General features: G+C 42.2%; 1 protein-coding gene across 2 annotated transcripts in view; it reads right to left on the reverse strand.

Moving 5' to 3' along the window:
* ARPC1B (actin related protein 2/3 complex subunit 1B) overlaps nucleotides 1–5320 on the reverse strand; it is a 48178-nt gene extending 42858 nt beyond the window's left edge. Inside the window, exons 1-2 of one of the 2 annotated variants that reach the window (XM_072597624.1) lie at nucleotides 4921–5178; nucleotides 1192–1297 (exon numbers count right to left, since the gene is read on the reverse strand). In XM_072597624.1, coding sequence (XP_072453725.1) covers nucleotides 1192–1213 — 22 coding nt within the window. In that variant the 5' untranslated portion in view covers nucleotides 1214–1297; nucleotides 4921–5178. Of the gene's footprint in view, nucleotides 1–1191; nucleotides 1298–4920 lie in introns of both variants that reach the window. The other variant, XM_072597626.1, reaches the window with a different exon arrangement.
* Nucleotides 5321–19120: the final 13800 nt, after the last annotated feature.

Genomic DNA, 19120 nt, shown 5'->3' on the forward strand with positions numbered 1-19120 from the left:
TATCTGATTAAACCAAGTTGACTCATTGATCTTTTAAGAGATCAAGGTTCTGAGGAAATGGGACATAGAGAGGCTAAGTTTCTAGGTAGGGCAGCTAGGTGGTACAGTGGATAGAGTGCCAGGCCTGGAGTCAGGAAAACTCAACTTCCTGAGTTCAAATCTAATCTTAGATACTTACTAGCTGTGTGACCCTGGGCAAGTCACTTAACCCTGTTGGACTCAGTTTCCTCATCTGTAAAATGAACTGGAGAAGGAAATGGCACGAACCACTCCAGTATCTTTGCCAAGAAAACCCCAAATAAGATCATTGAGAGTAGGACATGACTGAAAAATGACCCAACTACAAGTTTCTAGGCAGGGAAAATGTCAGAAGGCCCTGCAATAGGATGACAGGATTTAGCACTGAAAGGTACCTTAGAAATCATTTCATCCAAACCCCTTCATTTTACAAATGAGAAATCTGAGACCCAGAGGGTCAAGTAACTTGGTTCAAGGTCATATGAGTAGAGTGGCAGTCAGGATTTGAACACAAGTCCTCTGAGTCCAAACTTGGCACTTGCACCACCATACCATACTGCCTTGGGAGGGATGCTGAGTGGCTAAGAACCAGCAGGAGGGTACCAAGGAGGGGAATTGGGAGTAAAAAGGAGTTTTTAGTGGTAAGTAGAGGAACCACCCAAACTCCAAGCAGAAGAGCAAATAAGACGAAGTTCTCTTTTCTGATTTTACAAGAATTGGTCATAGTGCTCTTCTCCCCCTAGGAATAAGAGAGGTTGATGACAGAACTGAATTGTCAAATATTTTGTTCGTGGTAGGTAGAGGATGCTTTCTTCAGTCTGCTGTTTGCCTATGTGTGAATATAGAGTAGGAATGAGGTCCTCTCCTTTTCTCTTCTCTCTCTCTCTCTCTCTCTCTCTCTCTCGCCCTCTCTCTGCCTCTCTCTCTGGCTCTATGTCTCTCTGTCTCGGTCCCTGTCTCTCTCTTTCTCTTCCTTTTTCTCTGTCTCTCTCTTTGTCTCTGTCTTTATCTGTCTCTATGTTTCATCTTTCTCTATGGTTCATCTGTCTCTCTGTGCCTCTCTCTCTGTCTTTCTCTCTCTCTCAGCTAACATCACCTTTAAGCAGGTCAGGAAATCTCAGGAGGCCAAATCACTAAGGCAGTTTCCAATCATGAGTCTTAAGGCAAATGCACCTTTATCCTCTGGAGAAATCATCCAAAGAGCGGGAATTTGTCTCCATAAGAGTACACCGGGGTGCCGGTCAGATGTTTATGAGGGTGGTTCCGTGATGGAAGGAATCTACAGAAGATGAGACTGGATTTCAGTTTTCTTGTCTCTGCCACACCTATTAATAATGATCTTATTGTTCTGGTCCTGTGATTTCATTGCAATAAGGAACTGGGAGTTCTCTCTGCCAATCGTGGAAACTCCCTCCACCTTCGGAGAGTAACTCATCTCTAACTTAAAATCTTCCAGCATGAAAGAAAGCCAACGCCATTTGCCTGTAGTCACAGAGCTGGGAAATGTCTCGCAGCTAGCAATAACAGCATTTCACACTGGTGTAACACTTGATGGCTTGCAAAGTACAACAGGGCTATGAAGTCAGTAGTGTTAATATTATCCCCACGTCACACATAAGGAGACAGGCTTAGGAAATGATCAAATCAAACCCATGTCTTCTTTCTCAAAGTCTGATGCTCTCTCCCCTGTCCCATGCTGCCTCCAAAGGTTTGAGGGGCTATATGGAATTATAGTTGGCTGAATCAGCAGCCAGGGCCTTAAACAAAGACTTCCTGCTGAGATGGCTATTTGCTTGGGGAAGGTTGCTGGAACAGGCCTCCTACGACTGGGTTACCCATAAGCGTTTCTGTCCCAAGTTGGGACCTATTCTTCTCCTCTGGAGAAAAGGTGTTTCATGGGCACCAAATTTTCTACTATCAAGATGCCCTCCTGTGCCCTAGATCCAGCCGGGACATGCCTGCCACCCACACTAAGCAAGGTTCCAGGGACCTCTCAGAGCTAAGTCATTGACATCTCCCTGTCACCCCTTTTTTATTGGATAGATTTTCAAAAAATAATTACTCATCCACTGGAGGCAGACAAGGTAAGGACTTGTAAAGCAGACTCCTTTGTAGCCTAGGAAGAGTTTCAAATTATCCCAACCTCAACCCCCTTTTATCGGCAGCAACAAACACACTTCCTGCCTAAATTGACCCACAGAACCCAGAGGTCCCTCTTAGCTGAATTCATCTCTTTGGATGAATCTCCTATGCATGTGAAATGTCCTCTCTCAGCCAGGCCTAAAGAACATGGATTTAAGAGCTTTAAGGGATCTCAGGAACCATCTCGTCCAATCCTCTCATATTACAGACATGGAGACCAAGGCCCCAAAGGATTAAGCAACTTTTCCAAGGTCAACAGGTTCTAAATGGCAGAACTGAGTTTTGAACCCAGGCTACAAATCCAGAGGTCTTTCCTCTGGACCAGATTTCAACTTTTTGGGAATTACTCAGGAAGAGAGTAACTGGTCTCATAAACTCCAATAATCTCAGAGCTTAAAGGGGCTTTAGCTACCACCTAACCAATCCTTCCATTTCACAAAAGAGGAAATTGAGGTCAAAAGAGTTTAAGTTACTTGGCCAACGTCACAGATTTAGTACAAACTGGAAACTAAAGTCCAAGTCAATCAGTCCAAAAGCATTTATTAATTGGCCACCATGTGCCAAGCACTGTTCTAGGCACTGGGGATTCAAAGACAAGATGAAACTGTCCCTGTTTTCATTCTATTGGGAGAGAGAATGTGCAACACTAATAAATATATATTGAATGAATACCAGGCAGCTGTGGCATAGTGGATAAGGGCAATAGGAAATTATCTTCAAATCAGGCCTCAGATGCTTCTAGCTGTGTGACCCTAGACATGTCACTTAAACTCTGTATGTCTTAGTTTCCTCATCTATAAAATGGGGATAATAATAGTATCTACCTCCCAGGGTTATAATGAGGATTAAATGAGATAGTAATTTAAAGCGCTTAGCATAGCACCTGTAACATAATAAATACTATACAAATGTTAGCTATTATTATCGTTAGCTTTTAAAATAAATACAAGGTAACTTAGGGAGGAAGGGCGTCAGCATTTGGAGGGGACTGAGAAAGATTTCAAGGGGTAGCTAGGTGGTGCAGTGGATAGAGCACCAGTCCTGGAGTCAGGAGGACCTGACTTCAAATCAGGCCTCAGATACTTACTTACTATATGACCCTGGGCAAGTCACTTAACCCTTATTGCCTTCAAAAAAAATAGAAAAGAGAAAGATGACAAGTAGGAGGCAGTGTTTTATCTCAGTCCTGAAGAAAATATAAGACTCTTTGAGGTGGAAAGGAAGGAAAGTATTCCAGGCACAGGGGACCACTGATATGGAGGCCCAAAGATTGGAAATAAGGTACTATGTAAGAAAGAACAGGGCTAGTTTGATTAGCCCACCAAGCATGGGAAGGGGGCAATGTATAATGGACTCAAAAGGTAGACTGGGGCCAGATTTTGAAGGGCTTTCAAAGCCAGAAGAGTTTCTATTTTACCCTAGAGGTCTCCTGACTTCTAGCCAGTCTATTCCCTGCCCAAGATCTCTGCCCTCAGTGCAAAGTTCAAGTAGACTGAAAAGCATGAAGAGTGAATTGGAAAACGGAGCAATCAACAGATCCCATGTCCAAGGGTTTGCCTTCTAGGCTCAGTGATAATTAGTTACCAGAACTGCTGAATACTAGGGAAAGGACACAGGTTTCTACCTAACGTTCACAGCCAGTAAGTAGGCTTCCTCCTAAAACCTCTTTTCCTTCCCCCCTCTTCTGTGGGCAGATCTGTCCTCTGGGAGATATGACCCAGAGGGTAACTCTGTGGGAGGGTAACCCCAGGATCAATTCTGGGGAATTGGGGACCTAGGAATGGAGACACATTTTTGAACCCACCTTTTTTGAACCCACCTTTGCTGCTAACGCCATGCATGGGCTTTTCAACTTCCTCATTTGTGAAACTCGGGGATTGGGTCATATGATTTCTCATGTCCCATCTAGCACGGACAGTCTTATGTTCTACAGCCCTATCAGCTCTGACATTCTGTGTTCTATGCTCCAAGATCCCTTTCGAATGATCGTTTCTCCTTTCAAGGCCTCTTTAGATTCTAAAACTCTATGGTCTAAGGGTTCTGGCTTTCTGGGCTTCTGTAAAAGATGCAGAGAACATTCTCTGTATCTCCAAAAGGCAGCAAGCATTTATTAAACACCACATGCCGGGCACTGTGTTCATCTCTGGGAATGCAAACAGGTACAAAGAATCTTCTTTTCCTTAACCTGTGGCTGGCTTGAAGATGAGGACCCTGGGGAGGTGTTAAGGCAGAGAGAGAAGTAGAGTTCTCTAAGACAGCAGGCTCGTGGGGAAATGGTTTAGTTTCTAAGAGGATTCCAAATTCATATTCATAATATCTGGTCCTAGACCCTATATATTCCAGTAGAGACAGGGAGTGGGAGAGCAGAAATAGGAAACCAGGCATATTTCAGGGAGGTGGAGAGGGAGAAACTCACAAGAAGTCTCATTGGAGAAACGTCTGACTACATCCTTACTTCGAAACCTAAGGGGCAGAGATGGGAAGGGCTGTCCAAGTCACTCCACCCTCACTTTAAAACAGGCAGAATATATATTTTTTGAGGCAGAATATTCTTAATGAGTAGAAAAACTAAACAGAAAGAAAAAATGATTGCCTGCGCATTTCTGAGACACACACACACACACACACACACACACACACACACACACACACACACACACACACACACACACACACACACACACACACACACACACACCCCCCATCTCCCAGAGATCTAGCCTTAAAGGTACACACACTCACACACACACTCTTCCTTACCTTGGAGAGAAAAGCCAGATGCGGATGAGCCGGGGCCGGGGGATGCTCAGTCCTGGGCGAGCTGGTTCATGGACTCTGAGCAGTCCACATGAACCTCAGCCCAAGCGGCTCTGGGGACTGAAGACAGAAGTTCTGAGTTTCTCTGAAGTAATCTGACTTCCCTTTCCCTCCCCAAGAGAAGCAACCACTTCCTTGTGTGGGCGTTGGGGGACTGCAGCCCCAGCGAGCCGCCCGCCTGCCCTGCCTTGGCTCCCGCCCTCCCTTCCTCCTGCTCTCGCTCCCGCCTTCCTTCCCTCCCTCTCTCACTCCCTCCTTTCTTCTCTCCTTCCTACTGCTCTGCTCCCTGGCTCTGCCAGGCTGCCTGCACCCTGACCACTTCCCCTCGTGCTCTTGGAAACATAGAAGGAAAGGTGTTTCACCCTTCCAACACCTCCGAGTCCTGTGACTCCCGAGATGCTAAGAAGGCGCATAGATTCATTCAAACCCTCAGCAGATAGCAACCCCACCCCACTCACCCACTCACTCACTCACTCACTCACTCACTCACTCACTCACAGGGCAGCCACTGCCCGGAGTGAAATCTGGAGACAAGCAGCTAGAACCCAAATGCCACGTGTGCCCCTCTCCCCACCCCCTCCCCCTGGAGAGTTACATACCAGTGTGGACTTCACAACTTTAGAAGCCTGTGGTTTGTGGTAGCTTTGGGGGGTTGGGAGGAGGGGGAAGGATGTTACCAGCAACTTCTCATTTTTAATGCTTGCCCCCTCATCAAATGCGTTATCTTGTGGAACAGTATCTAGAGAGCTAACCTCAAAGACCTGAGTTCCAATTCTGTCTCTGATCGATATTGGATGTGTGACCCTGAGCAAGGCAAGTCGCTTCTCCATAAGTTGCAGAAAAGATCCAAACTTGGAGAAGTAAAGGGAGTTTCCTGATCTAGGAGTTCCCTAGACTAGTGAAATCCCAAATCTAGGCCTGATCCTTATTTGTTTATCTGTAAGTTGTCTGTCCATAGGAGAATGTCTTTGAGGACAGGGATTCTTTCCTTTTGGTCATGATATCCCAAGTGCCGGGCATCCAGTAGGTGCTGGTTGATTTTCAAATATCACCAAAGGTTCAGATTTGGAAGGGCTCTTGCCAGATAATCTAGTCCACCTTCCCCCACCCCACCCCAATCATACAGATCTGGAGACTGTGAAGGGAAATGACTCAATCAAGGTCACAGCCAGTAATAAGCCCCGGAGCCAAGAATCAAGCCTAGATCTTCTGACTAAAGGGAGTGAGGGGAAGGGGAAAGAGAACGAGAGATAAAGAAAGGGAGTGAGAAGAGGGGAAGGAAGAGAGCAGTATAGAAGAATAGACACTGGGTTTAGAGTCACAGGATCTGGGTTCAAATCCTGCCTGCTATTTTCTACTTAGGTGATCCAGGACAAATCACTTAACTCCCTTTTTATGCCTCAGTTTCCTCATCTGTAAAATGGAGTTGGACTAAATGGCCTCTAACATCCTTTCAGGTTCGAAATCTATGATCCTATGATAAGATTGCCAGCACTGGAACCTGGAATTTCTGAACTGTGTAGTTTTCAGAAACAGAGAATCATGGAATTTTAAAGCCTCTTAGATCTTAAAAAATTATTTAGTCACAGATGATCTGATCAGAGATTGAAAGGGTCTTACAGCATGTAGTCCAGACTTATCCACCCTCAGGCCCCACTTCACAGAGGAGGAAACTGAAGCCCCAACAGTCCAAATGACATGCTTAAAATTTTATGAGACAGTGTCAGACCAGGACAAGAACCTAAATCTTTCAACTGCTTAATGCTTTGAAACATATTTTTTAAAAAACCATTTTCTCTCCTGCAGATTGACCAGGACAGGCAGAGATCAGAGTCTCATTTGCCTTGGTTCTGGGGTACACCACAGGCAAAGAGATCAGGGGCTCAGCAGTTGGAGCTGACCAAAGATAAGCTGTGAAGCTGGCTCTTTAAACCAGTCTGACTCCCAAAATTCATCCAAGTTCTTAATGCCTCACATTCCTGACCTGTTTACCTCTTCTCCCCTATGCACAGCTGAGTTCTGAAGTGATTGCACAATTCTATCACCTCCTGGCTCTGGCCCCAGTCAAATTCCCTCCTTCCCAGGCCTGGTACACCCAGACCAGCTCCACACTCTCAGCTCACAGCTTCCTATGGTTGCTTAGTGGCCCCTAAAGAACAAGGACCAATGGACAGACTGAGGGGTAGGGTAAGGCAAGGAAAGAAGTCCTATAAAAGAACCACTGTCCCCTTCTTTCATAAGAAGCCTCCTTTCCAACTGAGGTAAGCCACGGGGCCAAAGGCTTCATACATTGGAGCCATTCCTAGGCTCAAACATCTCCCAATACAGACTTACCAACTGTGCCTTACATTCTCCTACCCCAATTCACAGTAACTATTAATGAGGCTCAGGAAGGTCCCTTCACCAACAATTCTCATGCTTAGAATAAATGCTTGGTAGGGCAACTAGGTGGCATGGTGGATAGTGCACTGTCCCTAGAGTTAGGAGGACCTAAGTTCAAATACAGCCTCAGATACTTACTAGCTGAGTGACCCTGAGTAAGTCACTTAACCATGATAGCCTCAAAAAAAAAAAAAAAAAGCATGAGATTCACAAACTCGGTGTCATCTTCAACTCCCTGACTTCTTTCCTTATCTTATAGCCAATTAGTTGCCAACCTTGTTGAGTCTATCTCCAAGCATGTATCCCATACATTCTCCTTCCCTTCATGCACATAAATGCTATTTTAGGCCCATGTTTCCTGTTTCTTGGACTATCATAATCTGAATTAGCCTCTCAGTCTCAAATCTTTCCTTTTCATCCTATGTAGCAACTGGACCTGGAGTCAGGAAGACCTATGTTCAAATCTAGCCTCCAACAATCAATGGCTGTGTGAACTTGGGCAAGTCATTTAACCTCTCTGTGCCTCAGTTTTTTTAATCTGTAAAATGAGGCAATTCCTCTCCATGGCCTTTAATGTCACTTCCTGCTCTAAGTCTTATGATTCTACAATTTTGCTGAAGAGCAGGTCTAATCACTTCCCTTGCTTATTCAGTAAACTCCAGTGGCTCCCTATTACCTCTGCTATAAATTCTGATTGACATATAAAACCCTTCATAAACTAGCTCTGACCTTCTATCCTTATTGCAAAATTACTCCCCTTCACAACCCTTACAGTCCTATGAAGCTAACCTTCTTCCTGTTCCTCATAAATGGCACCTAATCGTGTCCCCTTCACATCTCCTGCTAAGAATCTCTAGTCTTCTTTAAGACTCTGCTCATACATTACCTTCTACATGAGACCATTCCTGATCTCTCAGTTGCTAGTGCCTATTTCTCTCTCCTCAGTCATGTCCAAGTCTTCCTGATTCCATTTGGGGTTTTTTGGGCAGATACTGGAATGGTTTGCCATTTCCTTCTCTAGCTCATTTTACAGATGAGGAAACTGAGGCAAACAGGATTAAGGATTGCCCAGAGTCACATAGCTAGTAAGTGTATGAGGCCAGATTTGAACATAGGTCTTCCTGACTCCAGGCCCAGCACTCTCTGTAATGTACCAGGAGGAAAAACATCTGTATTCTAGTCCCGGCTCTATGACTAACTCATGGTGGGCTCTCAACTGAGCTGTGATCAGAAATTTTGCAGCCAGGGAAAGCTTCCCCAAACACTATAACAAATTACCTTTTTCTGACAAATTCAGTAGGGTTAAATGAGGATGGAAATACCTTACGACACAAGGTCCTACAGTGAGGGAGAACCCCTAGGAAAACAAGGTCTTCCTGCAGTGGTGAGGTGAGGTAGAGTCAAGGGGAGACAGATCCCTGGACAGTTTGAGCCTGTTGTTAGGGAGAAAGGGAAAGGGGCCAGGATGGGAAGGAAATCCTATGAGGTGTGGACAGTGTGAGAAGGAAGTTTACCGTTTAGTAGCTTCCTGTTTTAACTAATATTCTTGTTAGTTAAGTGTTGAATTCAGTAGTTTCTAGCTTCTGAAGGATTATAAGGACTTGGTAGCAAATTTCAACTCCCTGGGACAAAGTCTACCCTACCCTACCTAGTTATGCTTCTGGCCTTTTGGGCAAGTCATTTATCTTTACTTCTCAGTTTCTCCACCTGTAAAATGGTGATGATAATCCAGCCTAACTCATCTTTCAAGTTTTGGGTGATAATCAAAGGAAAGTGATGAGAGAAGGTAAAAACACTATTCCAGTGTAAATGCCCATTGCCCTTATATTCCAAATAGTTTAATTTAATAAGCATTTTAAAATTATAATGAGCATCTGTAACACAGCAAAGGCGCTGGGCTAGACTTTGTGGGTGGATACAGAAGGATGTAAGCCTCTAGGGGCTTACCGTCCGGGGAGAATAGTCAAACACACAGGAAACCCTCAGAAAGTAGTATAAATACACCACTAAGTGCCAAACCAATGAATGTTACAGACATTCTACATTACTGCAGCATTCAGAGGGGAGAGAATCCTAGAGCCTTTGAGAGGGAAGGATCCTCAGATATAATCACACAGTCCAACCCCTCATTTTACACATGAGGAAATTGGAGTTGGGAGAGTTGAAGGGTCTAGTTAGTGGAAGAGACACAGGGATTTGTAACCAGGCCTTCTACTGCCTGGTCCGGTGATTCATCATATGCTGCCCTGCTTTCCAGTCACTGCAGGCCCAGAGTTGTCAGTCCTTTCTATCTCTCTGTAAGAAGGACGGGGAAGTCAAATAACAGGCCTGAATTTGGGTAGTCGGTAACTGTGTGGAACAAATACTTGGAGGTAGACTTAACAAGGGCAGCAAAGTTGCACAGTGGATAGAATGCCAGGCCTTTAGTCAGGAAGACCTGAATTCAAATCTAGCCTCAGACACCTACTAACTGTGACACCCTGGGCAAATCACTTCACCCTGTTTGCCTCAGTTTCTTCATCTATAAAATGAGCTGGAGAAGGAAATGGCAAACCATGCCGTTATCTCTGCCAAGAAAACTTCAAATGGGTTACAAAGAGTCAAACATGACTAAAACAACACAACAAAAAACTTAACGAGGCAGTCTGGTGTAGGGAAAATGGTACAAATCAGAGGATGTGGGTCCAAACTCTAGCTTTTCTACTTAGCGCCTTGGGCAGTCACTTAGCCTCTGTTTCTTTAACCTCAGTTTCTGGTATCTTGGTTATCTCAGCCAGCATTGTGCCTCAGACAGGTCCTCTGGGTACTTTTATTTATACGTTTATATCTCCCTCAGACCCTATAACTTTCCTCGACATTTTGTCAGAGAGGACGTTTATTTTAATGCTGATTTTTAAAAATCAGTTTTCTTTACACTAAGCTTCTTTCTCTGCTACTTTCAACAACTAAATTCTCTCCGTAACAAAAGGAGCATTTTCTTACATCTTGAATGAGGGGGTAGGATCAGATCCCTTCCCAACTCTATGTCTATGACCGTAACCCTAAACGCTCACATATTGAGCTCCCCAACCTGTGGCTGGGGGCCTCAATCCTTATCTCTAACACCTCAGAGCCCAAATTTCTAGTATGATAGCCCCCTGAGGACAGCTGTTCTCTCCACCCTACTAGAGTAAATGGCTCCCTCAGGGTCACTGCCTGCCTTCTAACTGCTGGCATAATGAAATCTCTGATTGTGACAAGCCAAGCTCTCCTCAAGAGACTCTACTGGCTTAATTACATGACAGGTAAAAGAGACCTGCCTGGCAAGGGTTTATTTTGTTTGACTGAGGACCAACATATATACACAAACATATGAGGGGTGGGGTGGGAGAAAGTTGGCTCCAGCTCTCTGATCACAGATGATGAGGCGTGGATGCGTTAACAAAATGTTAAATACTTGGAGCATGAACTCCTTTCTCTGATTGAATCAGAAGGGGGCTGAAAATTGGCATGTTCCTGGAGGATTTTAAATAGCTAAACCCAAGTCAGTCCAAACTGCCCATGGTATCTAGCATCAGAGCTAACACAAGACTGCCTTACTCAGCAACTGCAGTCTGTTCAGGAGAGTAAAAGGCACAATGAGAGAACACACACACCATCCAGAAAGACATGCGTAGAGAAAGGCAGTCTCTCAAAGCAGGAAGCAACTTCAGGGCACATGAAGTGACTTCTGGCAGCAAAGAAGAAAACCAGCTCTGGATTCAGGACAGAGTTAGTTGACCCTCACTGCCCTTTTGAACAACTCACCCAACACAGATGCTACAGTAAAAGGGGGAGTTTCATGGAGAATGATTGAAAAAAAAATTTAAGTATATAGCAGGGATGGGTAACCACACTTGAGGACCTAAAGGACCACATGTGGCCTTGAGGCAGAAGTTTCCCCATCCTTGGTGTATAGTATACTATTTGCAAATACAGTATATACAGCGCTAGGGACACAGAAACTCAAAGAGTGTCCCTGGTTTATATTCTTTTTTTATGACAACAGGAATACATAATTTTATTCCAAAAAGACGAAAAAAAGAGGAAAATAGTAATTAACTCTTTTAGACAATTTCTTCTAAGTATAAATTACTTTGGGAGATGGAGACATGGAAGGAAACATTTTATTTATTGTTTTAAATTAAAGTTGTGATGCGTTTGGTGGAGGGTGTATTGGAATTCCCTCAATCAAGACATAAAACAACTGTTTTGCAATTTATAGACCTGGAGTGTTTCTTGGGGCTGTTAGATGTTAAGGGGTTTGCCTAGGGTCATTCAGCCTGGCTTATGTTCTAATGAAGGAACAACATGTATAGGGGAGCAGTGAAAAGAGAGGGATGTTTTGAGTTGGAAAATTACAGGGATACTGAATGAAACCATAGGGGAATATAATGATAAACCCTTTCCAGAAGCAATGATAAGAGTTGATTAGAGAATGGTTTCAGAAGCAGGGGAGGATGGGGAAAGCATGCACATGGAAGTGCATGTAGTAGGATGGTGGCTGCTGAGGAAGGAAGGGAACTGTGGGTGGAGCCACGCCAGATGTAGAGGGTAACTGAGGTAACCAGGGTGGTAGTTCCTGGTATGAAAGAGCTAATTCCCCAGGGCACCATCTAGGTGGCTGGTTAGCTGGTGAGGAGATAACTGTGAAAGGACTTCAAGTATATTTAATGAATGACTAAGAGCACTTATTGCAGGCTTACTGTGTGCAAAGCACTGGGTTAAGCCCTGGGGATACAAAAGGAAGAAGGTTTCTCCTCTCAGGGAGCTCATGTTCTAATGGGGAAATGATACACGAGATAGGTTTCAACTTCTATACCAGCCACTGGACAGGTGAGGCTGGTGACTTTGCACAGCCCTGCCTCACTTAGACCCAATTCACTTGTATGTCATGGAATCACCTCCCTGACATCATGGTCCTCTTTTGAGAATGAACAACAAGCCACAGCTGCTGCAAGTCAGATGGGAAAATCCCAGCAGCCTTAGAGTGCTGCAGAAGCAAAGCAAATATTAATGCCTCTCCTTTGATGTCATTACAGATGAAATCCTATCATTTTCTGATGTCGAACCATCTGACAGTGACATGGACTTTGGTGGTGAGATTTTTTTTTCTGGGTCTTAGTGTCTGTGGTCTCAGTATCAGTATCTCCCCCTAGAGGGAGTAATTGCCAGGCTGTACCTGCACAGGGGTTGCTTCACAGGGTGATGGCTGAGGGTCCTGGGCTGGAAACATTGCTATTTCTAAGGCTCTTGGGTTCAGGGTTCTGGGCTGTCCCCACTGGGGACACCCCCCATGGGAGTGATGACAGTTTCCCAGGCCTGGCACACACTGCTTCCTGTCTCTCTTTCTGAGGGTGTCTTGCTGCTTAGCCTGCCCTGTGGGTATCAATTGGTTGGCAGGAATCGCCTTCCTGGATGATGGCTGTAAGGACCAGGTTAGAAACAGGATTAATGAGTATTGTCACTTGCAGGTCAGCAGTTGTTACCAATGGTGATAAGGAAAACAGGCTCCTTCTCCCCAGTAATTCCTCCCTTCAGTGATGGCTTTGGGCTTGAGAGGGAAGTAGGTGTGGTAGTTTAGGAGGCACTGCTATTCCCAGGGTTCTTGCATTCAGGATCCTGGGAGGACATCCAGGTCATGGAGACCCAGCAATTCTAGAGTTATGTTGTGCTGGCCAAATGTATTTCCCAGATGTGTGTCTAATGGCCCAGGGGTGGGGAACCTGGGGCCTTGAGGCCACATCTGACCCTTTAGGTTCTTGGGCGTGACCTTTTGACTGAGTCCAAATTTTACAGAAATAAAATAATAAATAAATAAATAATGAAATAATAAAATCCCTTTTATTAAGGGGATTTGTGCTGTGAGATTTGGATTTACTCAAAAGGCCGTACTTAAGGAACTAGAGGGCCACATGTAGCCTTGAGGCCGCAGGTTCCCCATCCCTGGCACTCTAACCCATTGCAGTTTGTCTCCACTCTTTCCAATGGCACTATATTTGTGGGATAATATATCCCAAGTTTGTAGGGGAATGCCTGATAGCTCTTCTTCTCAATTTGGCATTTCGTAAATGTCTTTGCTTTGAGCTAATTATGGTCTATTGGCGTAATGGGAAACATACCATTGAAGGCTTATCACTTCTATTTTATAGGAGTCTAGCCCCCAGGGTACCCTAGAACCCATAGGATCATAGCAGTCCTTCAAGGGACCAGTGATACACACATATAGTTATCCCTTTCACATCATAACTTTCCCCATTGCACTTTTAATATATTGCAGGTTATAAGTAATTATATACAGGTAATAAGAAATTAAATGGGAATTTGGGGGAGTTTTTGAGAAGGTCAACAGACAACAGAGAGTCTATGACCAAATACTCAACCCAAATTTTAAAATAAAGTACTGTAAGTACCCCATAAAAGAAAAAGAAAAAAATTTAGACTTCTTCTCTAGTAAGGAAGAAGGGCCAAAAAATTTTACACAGATTTTCCAGATCATAGGGGTTCCATCCTAACACATACACACACATACACACACACACACACACACACACACACTCATGTGGAAGGGATCATTTTAATGAATAATGGACTTTCATTTGTTCTACTTGTCCCTAGAAGTCAAAACTAAGAACAGAAATTTTTTAAAATTTATTTTTAGTTTTCAATATTTACTTCCATAAGTTTTAAATTTTCTTCCCCTCCTCCCCTCTCTAAGATTGTATGCAATCTGAAATGGGCTCTACACATACATTCTTATTAAGCACAATTTCACATTAGCCATGTTGTATAGCAGAATTATAACGAATGGGAGAAACCATGAGGAAGAAAAATCCCACAAAATAAAACAAAAAAGAAAATAGTCTGTTTTGCTCTGCATTCTGACTCCTTAGTTCTTTTTCTAGATGTGAATGGCATTTCCCATCATTCCTTTGGAATTTTAGGTTTTTGCATTGCTGAGAAGGGCTATCAAAATCAGCCCTTGTACACTGTGGCTATTTCTGTGAACAGTGTTCTCCTGGTTCTGCTCACTTCACTCAGCATCAGTTCATATAAGTCTTTTCAGGATTTTCTGAAGTCTGCCTTAAGAATAGAAATTTTAAGAGAAGATGTTTTAAAAAGGCAGATTTTGCCTAACAGAAAAATCTCCACCAAAGTCTTAATATGATTGTATAGTGGAGGTGACCCTGCAGTCTAGGGTTCTAGAAAAGTAAAACACCAGTCTGCACAGGCTTTTGGAGAACAAACTGTGATGTGGATACAAACAGTGCCCTAAGAGTTAAAAATAATATTAAAGATTGACTTTGTGGAGCCCTTGGTTTATTTTCTAATCTGAAGGTGCCCTAAAGTCTCCTATTACCATAAAACTTCCCCTTATCCTGGGGGGATCATACAATTTTTTGTCGCTACCCCATCCTGGGGAATGAGATTTCCTTATCTCCCTTATCTTACGTCATTCATCGTCCTCATCCTATATCTTTATCTTGCAAGACTTACCCTAGATCTCCAACCCCCACAAGGAAACTCTAATATCATCCTATAGAAATCTGGTCCTTTTCCTATATCACTGCTTTTGTTTAGCTCCTTGCTAACTCTCAGGTCTGTTGCTTTTGTGTCAATAAAGCTCCCAGTGGCTACAGAGAAGGTCTAAGTGAATTCCTTCACATTTGGAACCAGCTCTCCCATCTCTCTCTTCAACAGACTATATTTATTGTCTAAGGACCAACCTGGCTAAGTAGAAAGAGGCTCATTCTCAACAAACTGGTTGATTACTAGGTGAGGAATTCTTTGGTCACAACAATCAATGAAACAAACAACAAACAAACAAATCTAGAAGAATAAAAAAAATCACCTTGAACTTAAAAATTCTTAACTTTTTTATGTGTTATGGAGTCATCTGACAGTTTGGCAAAGCCTAGGGACTCTTCAGAATGATGTTTATTGTCAGGGAACTACTTAGGATCTTTGAAAATGCTGGTCAAAAAGGACTCTTGATCCAAAATGCCATCCACATCTAGAGAAAAAACTATGCAATCAGGAAGCAGAATGAAGCAAACTATTTTCTCTTTTGTTATGTTTGGTTTTGTTTTTTTTCTCATGGTTTCTCCCATTCCTTTTCATTCTTCTATGCAACATGACGAATGTGAAGGTGTGTTTGGTAGGGATGTATGTGTGGAGCCCATGTGAGATTGCATGCCATCTTGTGGGGGACAGGGGGAGAAAATTTGAAGCATATGGAAGTGATTGTAGAAAACTGAAAACAAATAAATTAATAAAAAAAGAAATTAAGGTGACATAAAAACTAAAGAGATCAATAAAAGTAAATTAAAAAAAAAAAGAAAGTGCTAGTCAGTTCTCTAATCACAGTCCAGGTCATTCTTTAATGTGTCTTCAAATTCCCAGCTCAGATCATTGTTCATCACTAAAGCCTGTCTGAGAGACATGTATTGCTGATTGAGCTGCTTGTCAAAGTCTGAGCAAGAGATAGTCTCATTTTGTGTGTGTGTGGCTCATCAGGTCAGTTTCTCACCACCTCTCTCAAGGCAGGTTATTCTACTCATAGAGGAGGGTCTCATAGAGGAGGCAGTAGAGGGTGTCCCAAAAATCTTAGTGCAATTTAAAGTGATTAAAGAGCAAAGGCTACACTTAGATTTTTAGGATACCCTATTGTGAGAAATATCATATTACCAAAAAAACAAAAAGCAAAAAAAAAACCAAACCACATAATATAAAAAACACATGGACCTCAGTGAATTAAGGAAAGATTTTATTAATCCTTCTCTTGCCAGAGAAGGCAAGAGCCTGGTTGACCCTTAAGGACACACACCTTTTCAGACAATTACTAAGTCTTTTAAGACATCCTGATTTACATTTCCCTCCTTTTATTACATTGGTCAGGCATTTCAAGGTTCACAGTCTATCTGAAAACACCTAAACCCCACCCTCTCATGGCTCTACCCCCCTGCTTATATCTCTCATTTTCACATTTCAATTCCCCTCTTTTTCCTCCTCATTTTCTTTATACTTTATTTAACAAAGGAAATGCCAAGCCACAAAATGCTTTTAGTTTCATCCCAGGTTGTCTACATCAGATTTTATGATCTCCATAGCATGAGAAAAGAATTTTCTCATTTGCTAAGAGAACTGACAAAAGTTATGAGTTGAAGATTCAGCCCAAGATATCCATAAAAAGTCCCATTATCTAAGACAGCGTCTGGGTCAATGGACCTCATCCTACGTGAGCCACACCTGGTCTGGAAATTTTTGTGTTTTTGGTTTTTTTTTGATACACAGGAAAAAGGCCTTCTCAGAAAAAGAAGAGTCTGCTTTTAGATGTGCTGTTTAACAGGTGGCCAACATCCCCCACTCCTTTCTTCTGCAATCAGTTTATCTTTTACATTATCAACAAGTATGACTCTTTAGGTTTCACAAATTTTGTATGATTTCTGTAGAAACAAAATTCAATCATCTCTTACACTATATTCTAGAATTTAATGTAATCCATACGATGTCACGGACAAACAAAAGCATCCGGGGACCTAACAATCTGTAAAGAATTCCTCCTGGATAGGAAACGAGATATGCACAAACATAAAAAACCAAAGATCAGGAGTAGAATTTGTTTGGGAAAATAGATGTCTATATATGTACGTAAATATATATATATCTTTAGCTATAGAGAAACATATCCAAATGTAATTGTATCCTTGGGGGAAAAGAAAAAAACAGCAAAGTAAAAAAGTGCCTAGCAGAGAACAAAAAAAACTTGTAAGGAAGCAAAGAAAATATGGACAGTTCCCAACACATGTATTATTTATTATACAGGCTTTATTGAAATGAAAATTTATTGCTACATATTTTGAATCTTCTCAAATTCTGCAAGGCATATTACATGCTTTTTTTCTTTCTTTGTATTTAAATTCCAATATTTAAGTTTATGATATGGTTTTGTTTCTTTTCTCTATCCTGTATTCATGTTCTGGCGTTTGAGTCTAAAATAATTTTTTTTTAAAAAAAGAATTTGTCTGCATTTAGAGCTCTACCCTGGACATTCTCCATGATATATCTTGGGTCATTAATACTTATGATCAGAGGATCATGGATTATGCATCTCCCATGCTCTCATAAATGGAGGATGCTGGTTTATAAATCGACCCTTTTGGGGATGGTGCTTAGGGTTAACTCTGGATTAGGAGTCCCCTCTTCAGCATTCCTAAACCTGCTAATGATTTAATGATTGCAGTGTTCTCTAAGGAGCATATCCTGGTTAGGTAGTGAACATAGCCATCACCGTGGAAAGCCTTGAATGACGAGGAAAGAGCTCAAACTTTGAGAAACAACAGGGTGGTAGTTTGCATGCCTTTTAAAATAATTACTGGGGCTATTCAAAGCCTTTTTTTTCTTTTGCTCAACTCCAGGTTTTGAGCTGGATTCTAGATGGCTAAAGTCACTAAGTAAGAGTGAAATAACCTGCCTTGAGAGGTGGTGAGATCCCTATTGTCTCATTTAAGCCTCATATCACTCCTCCTGAGGTAGTCTGGAGAGTTTTTGGAGGCCAGACTGGAACCTTAGAGGAAGGGACTGTAGAGATCATTTTGTTCAGGGGTTCTTAACCTTTTTGTTGTCACTTTTTGACATGATTTCTTGGCAGTCTGGTGAAGCCTATGGATCTCTTCTCAGAACAATGTTTTGTTCTGTTTTTTGGGGGAAGACAATAAGGATTGAGTGGCTTGCCCAGGGACACACAGTGTCTGAGGCAGAATTTGAACTCAGAGCCAATGCTCATTTTAACTGCACCACCTAGTTGCCAGAATAATGCTTTTAGATGCATAAAATCCATAGGATTACAAAGGAAATAATATTTGAATCCTATTAAAATAGTTATTAGAATATTTTTTAAAATTCCACAGACTTTCTGTTAAGAACCTCTGATCTAATCCAACATTCATTTTTTCTTTTGCTATTGATTTTTAAAGCTTAAAAAATATTTTGTCTTTATTGGTCCTTCCCTCCACAACGTATTCCGTCCCCAATCTCTACTATCTCTTACAACAAATAAAAAAGCAAAAGGGCAGTATAACAAAACTAACCAATATGTCAAGCACATCTGACATTATTCACAGTATCCCATAATCGTAGTCTCCTACCTCTGCAAAGACAGGGCAGATATGCCTTCTCATTTCTCTACTTTAGGGGCAAACTTAGTCATTATAATTTCACAGTTCATAGTCTAGTTTTGATTTTTTTGTTGTTTCCTTGTTGTATTTACTGGGTATGTTGTTTTCCTGGTTCTGCTTACTTCACTTGGCATCAGTTCATATGAGTCCTCCCATGTTGCTCTGGATTCATATTCGTTGTTTCTTTTAGCACAGTAATATTCTGTTACATTCCTGTAACATAATTCGTCTAACCTCGCAAAATCAAGTGGCATCCATTTAGTTTCCAATTCTTTTCTCCCATGAAAAGTGGTACTATAAATATTTTGATGCATACAAGACCTTTCATTTTATATCAGACTCCTTGGGCTATATGCCTAATAGTGGAATCTCTGGGTCAAAGGGTATGGAAATTTTAGTATCTATGATGTTAGCATAAATCCAACTTGCTTTTCAGCATGACTGGATCATTTCCAGCTCCACACCAGTATATTAGTGGACCTATCTTTCTGAAACACCTCTAACAATATTCTTACCTTTTGTCCTTAGCCAACTTATTGGATATGAAATGACACCTCAGGGTTATG

Source organism: Notamacropus eugenii, chromosome 3, assembly GCF_028372415.1.
Source record: "Notamacropus eugenii isolate mMacEug1 chromosome 3, mMacEug1.pri_v2, whole genome shotgun sequence".
NCBI classification, from domain to species: Eukaryota; Metazoa; Chordata; class Mammalia; order Diprotodontia; family Macropodidae; genus Notamacropus; species Notamacropus eugenii.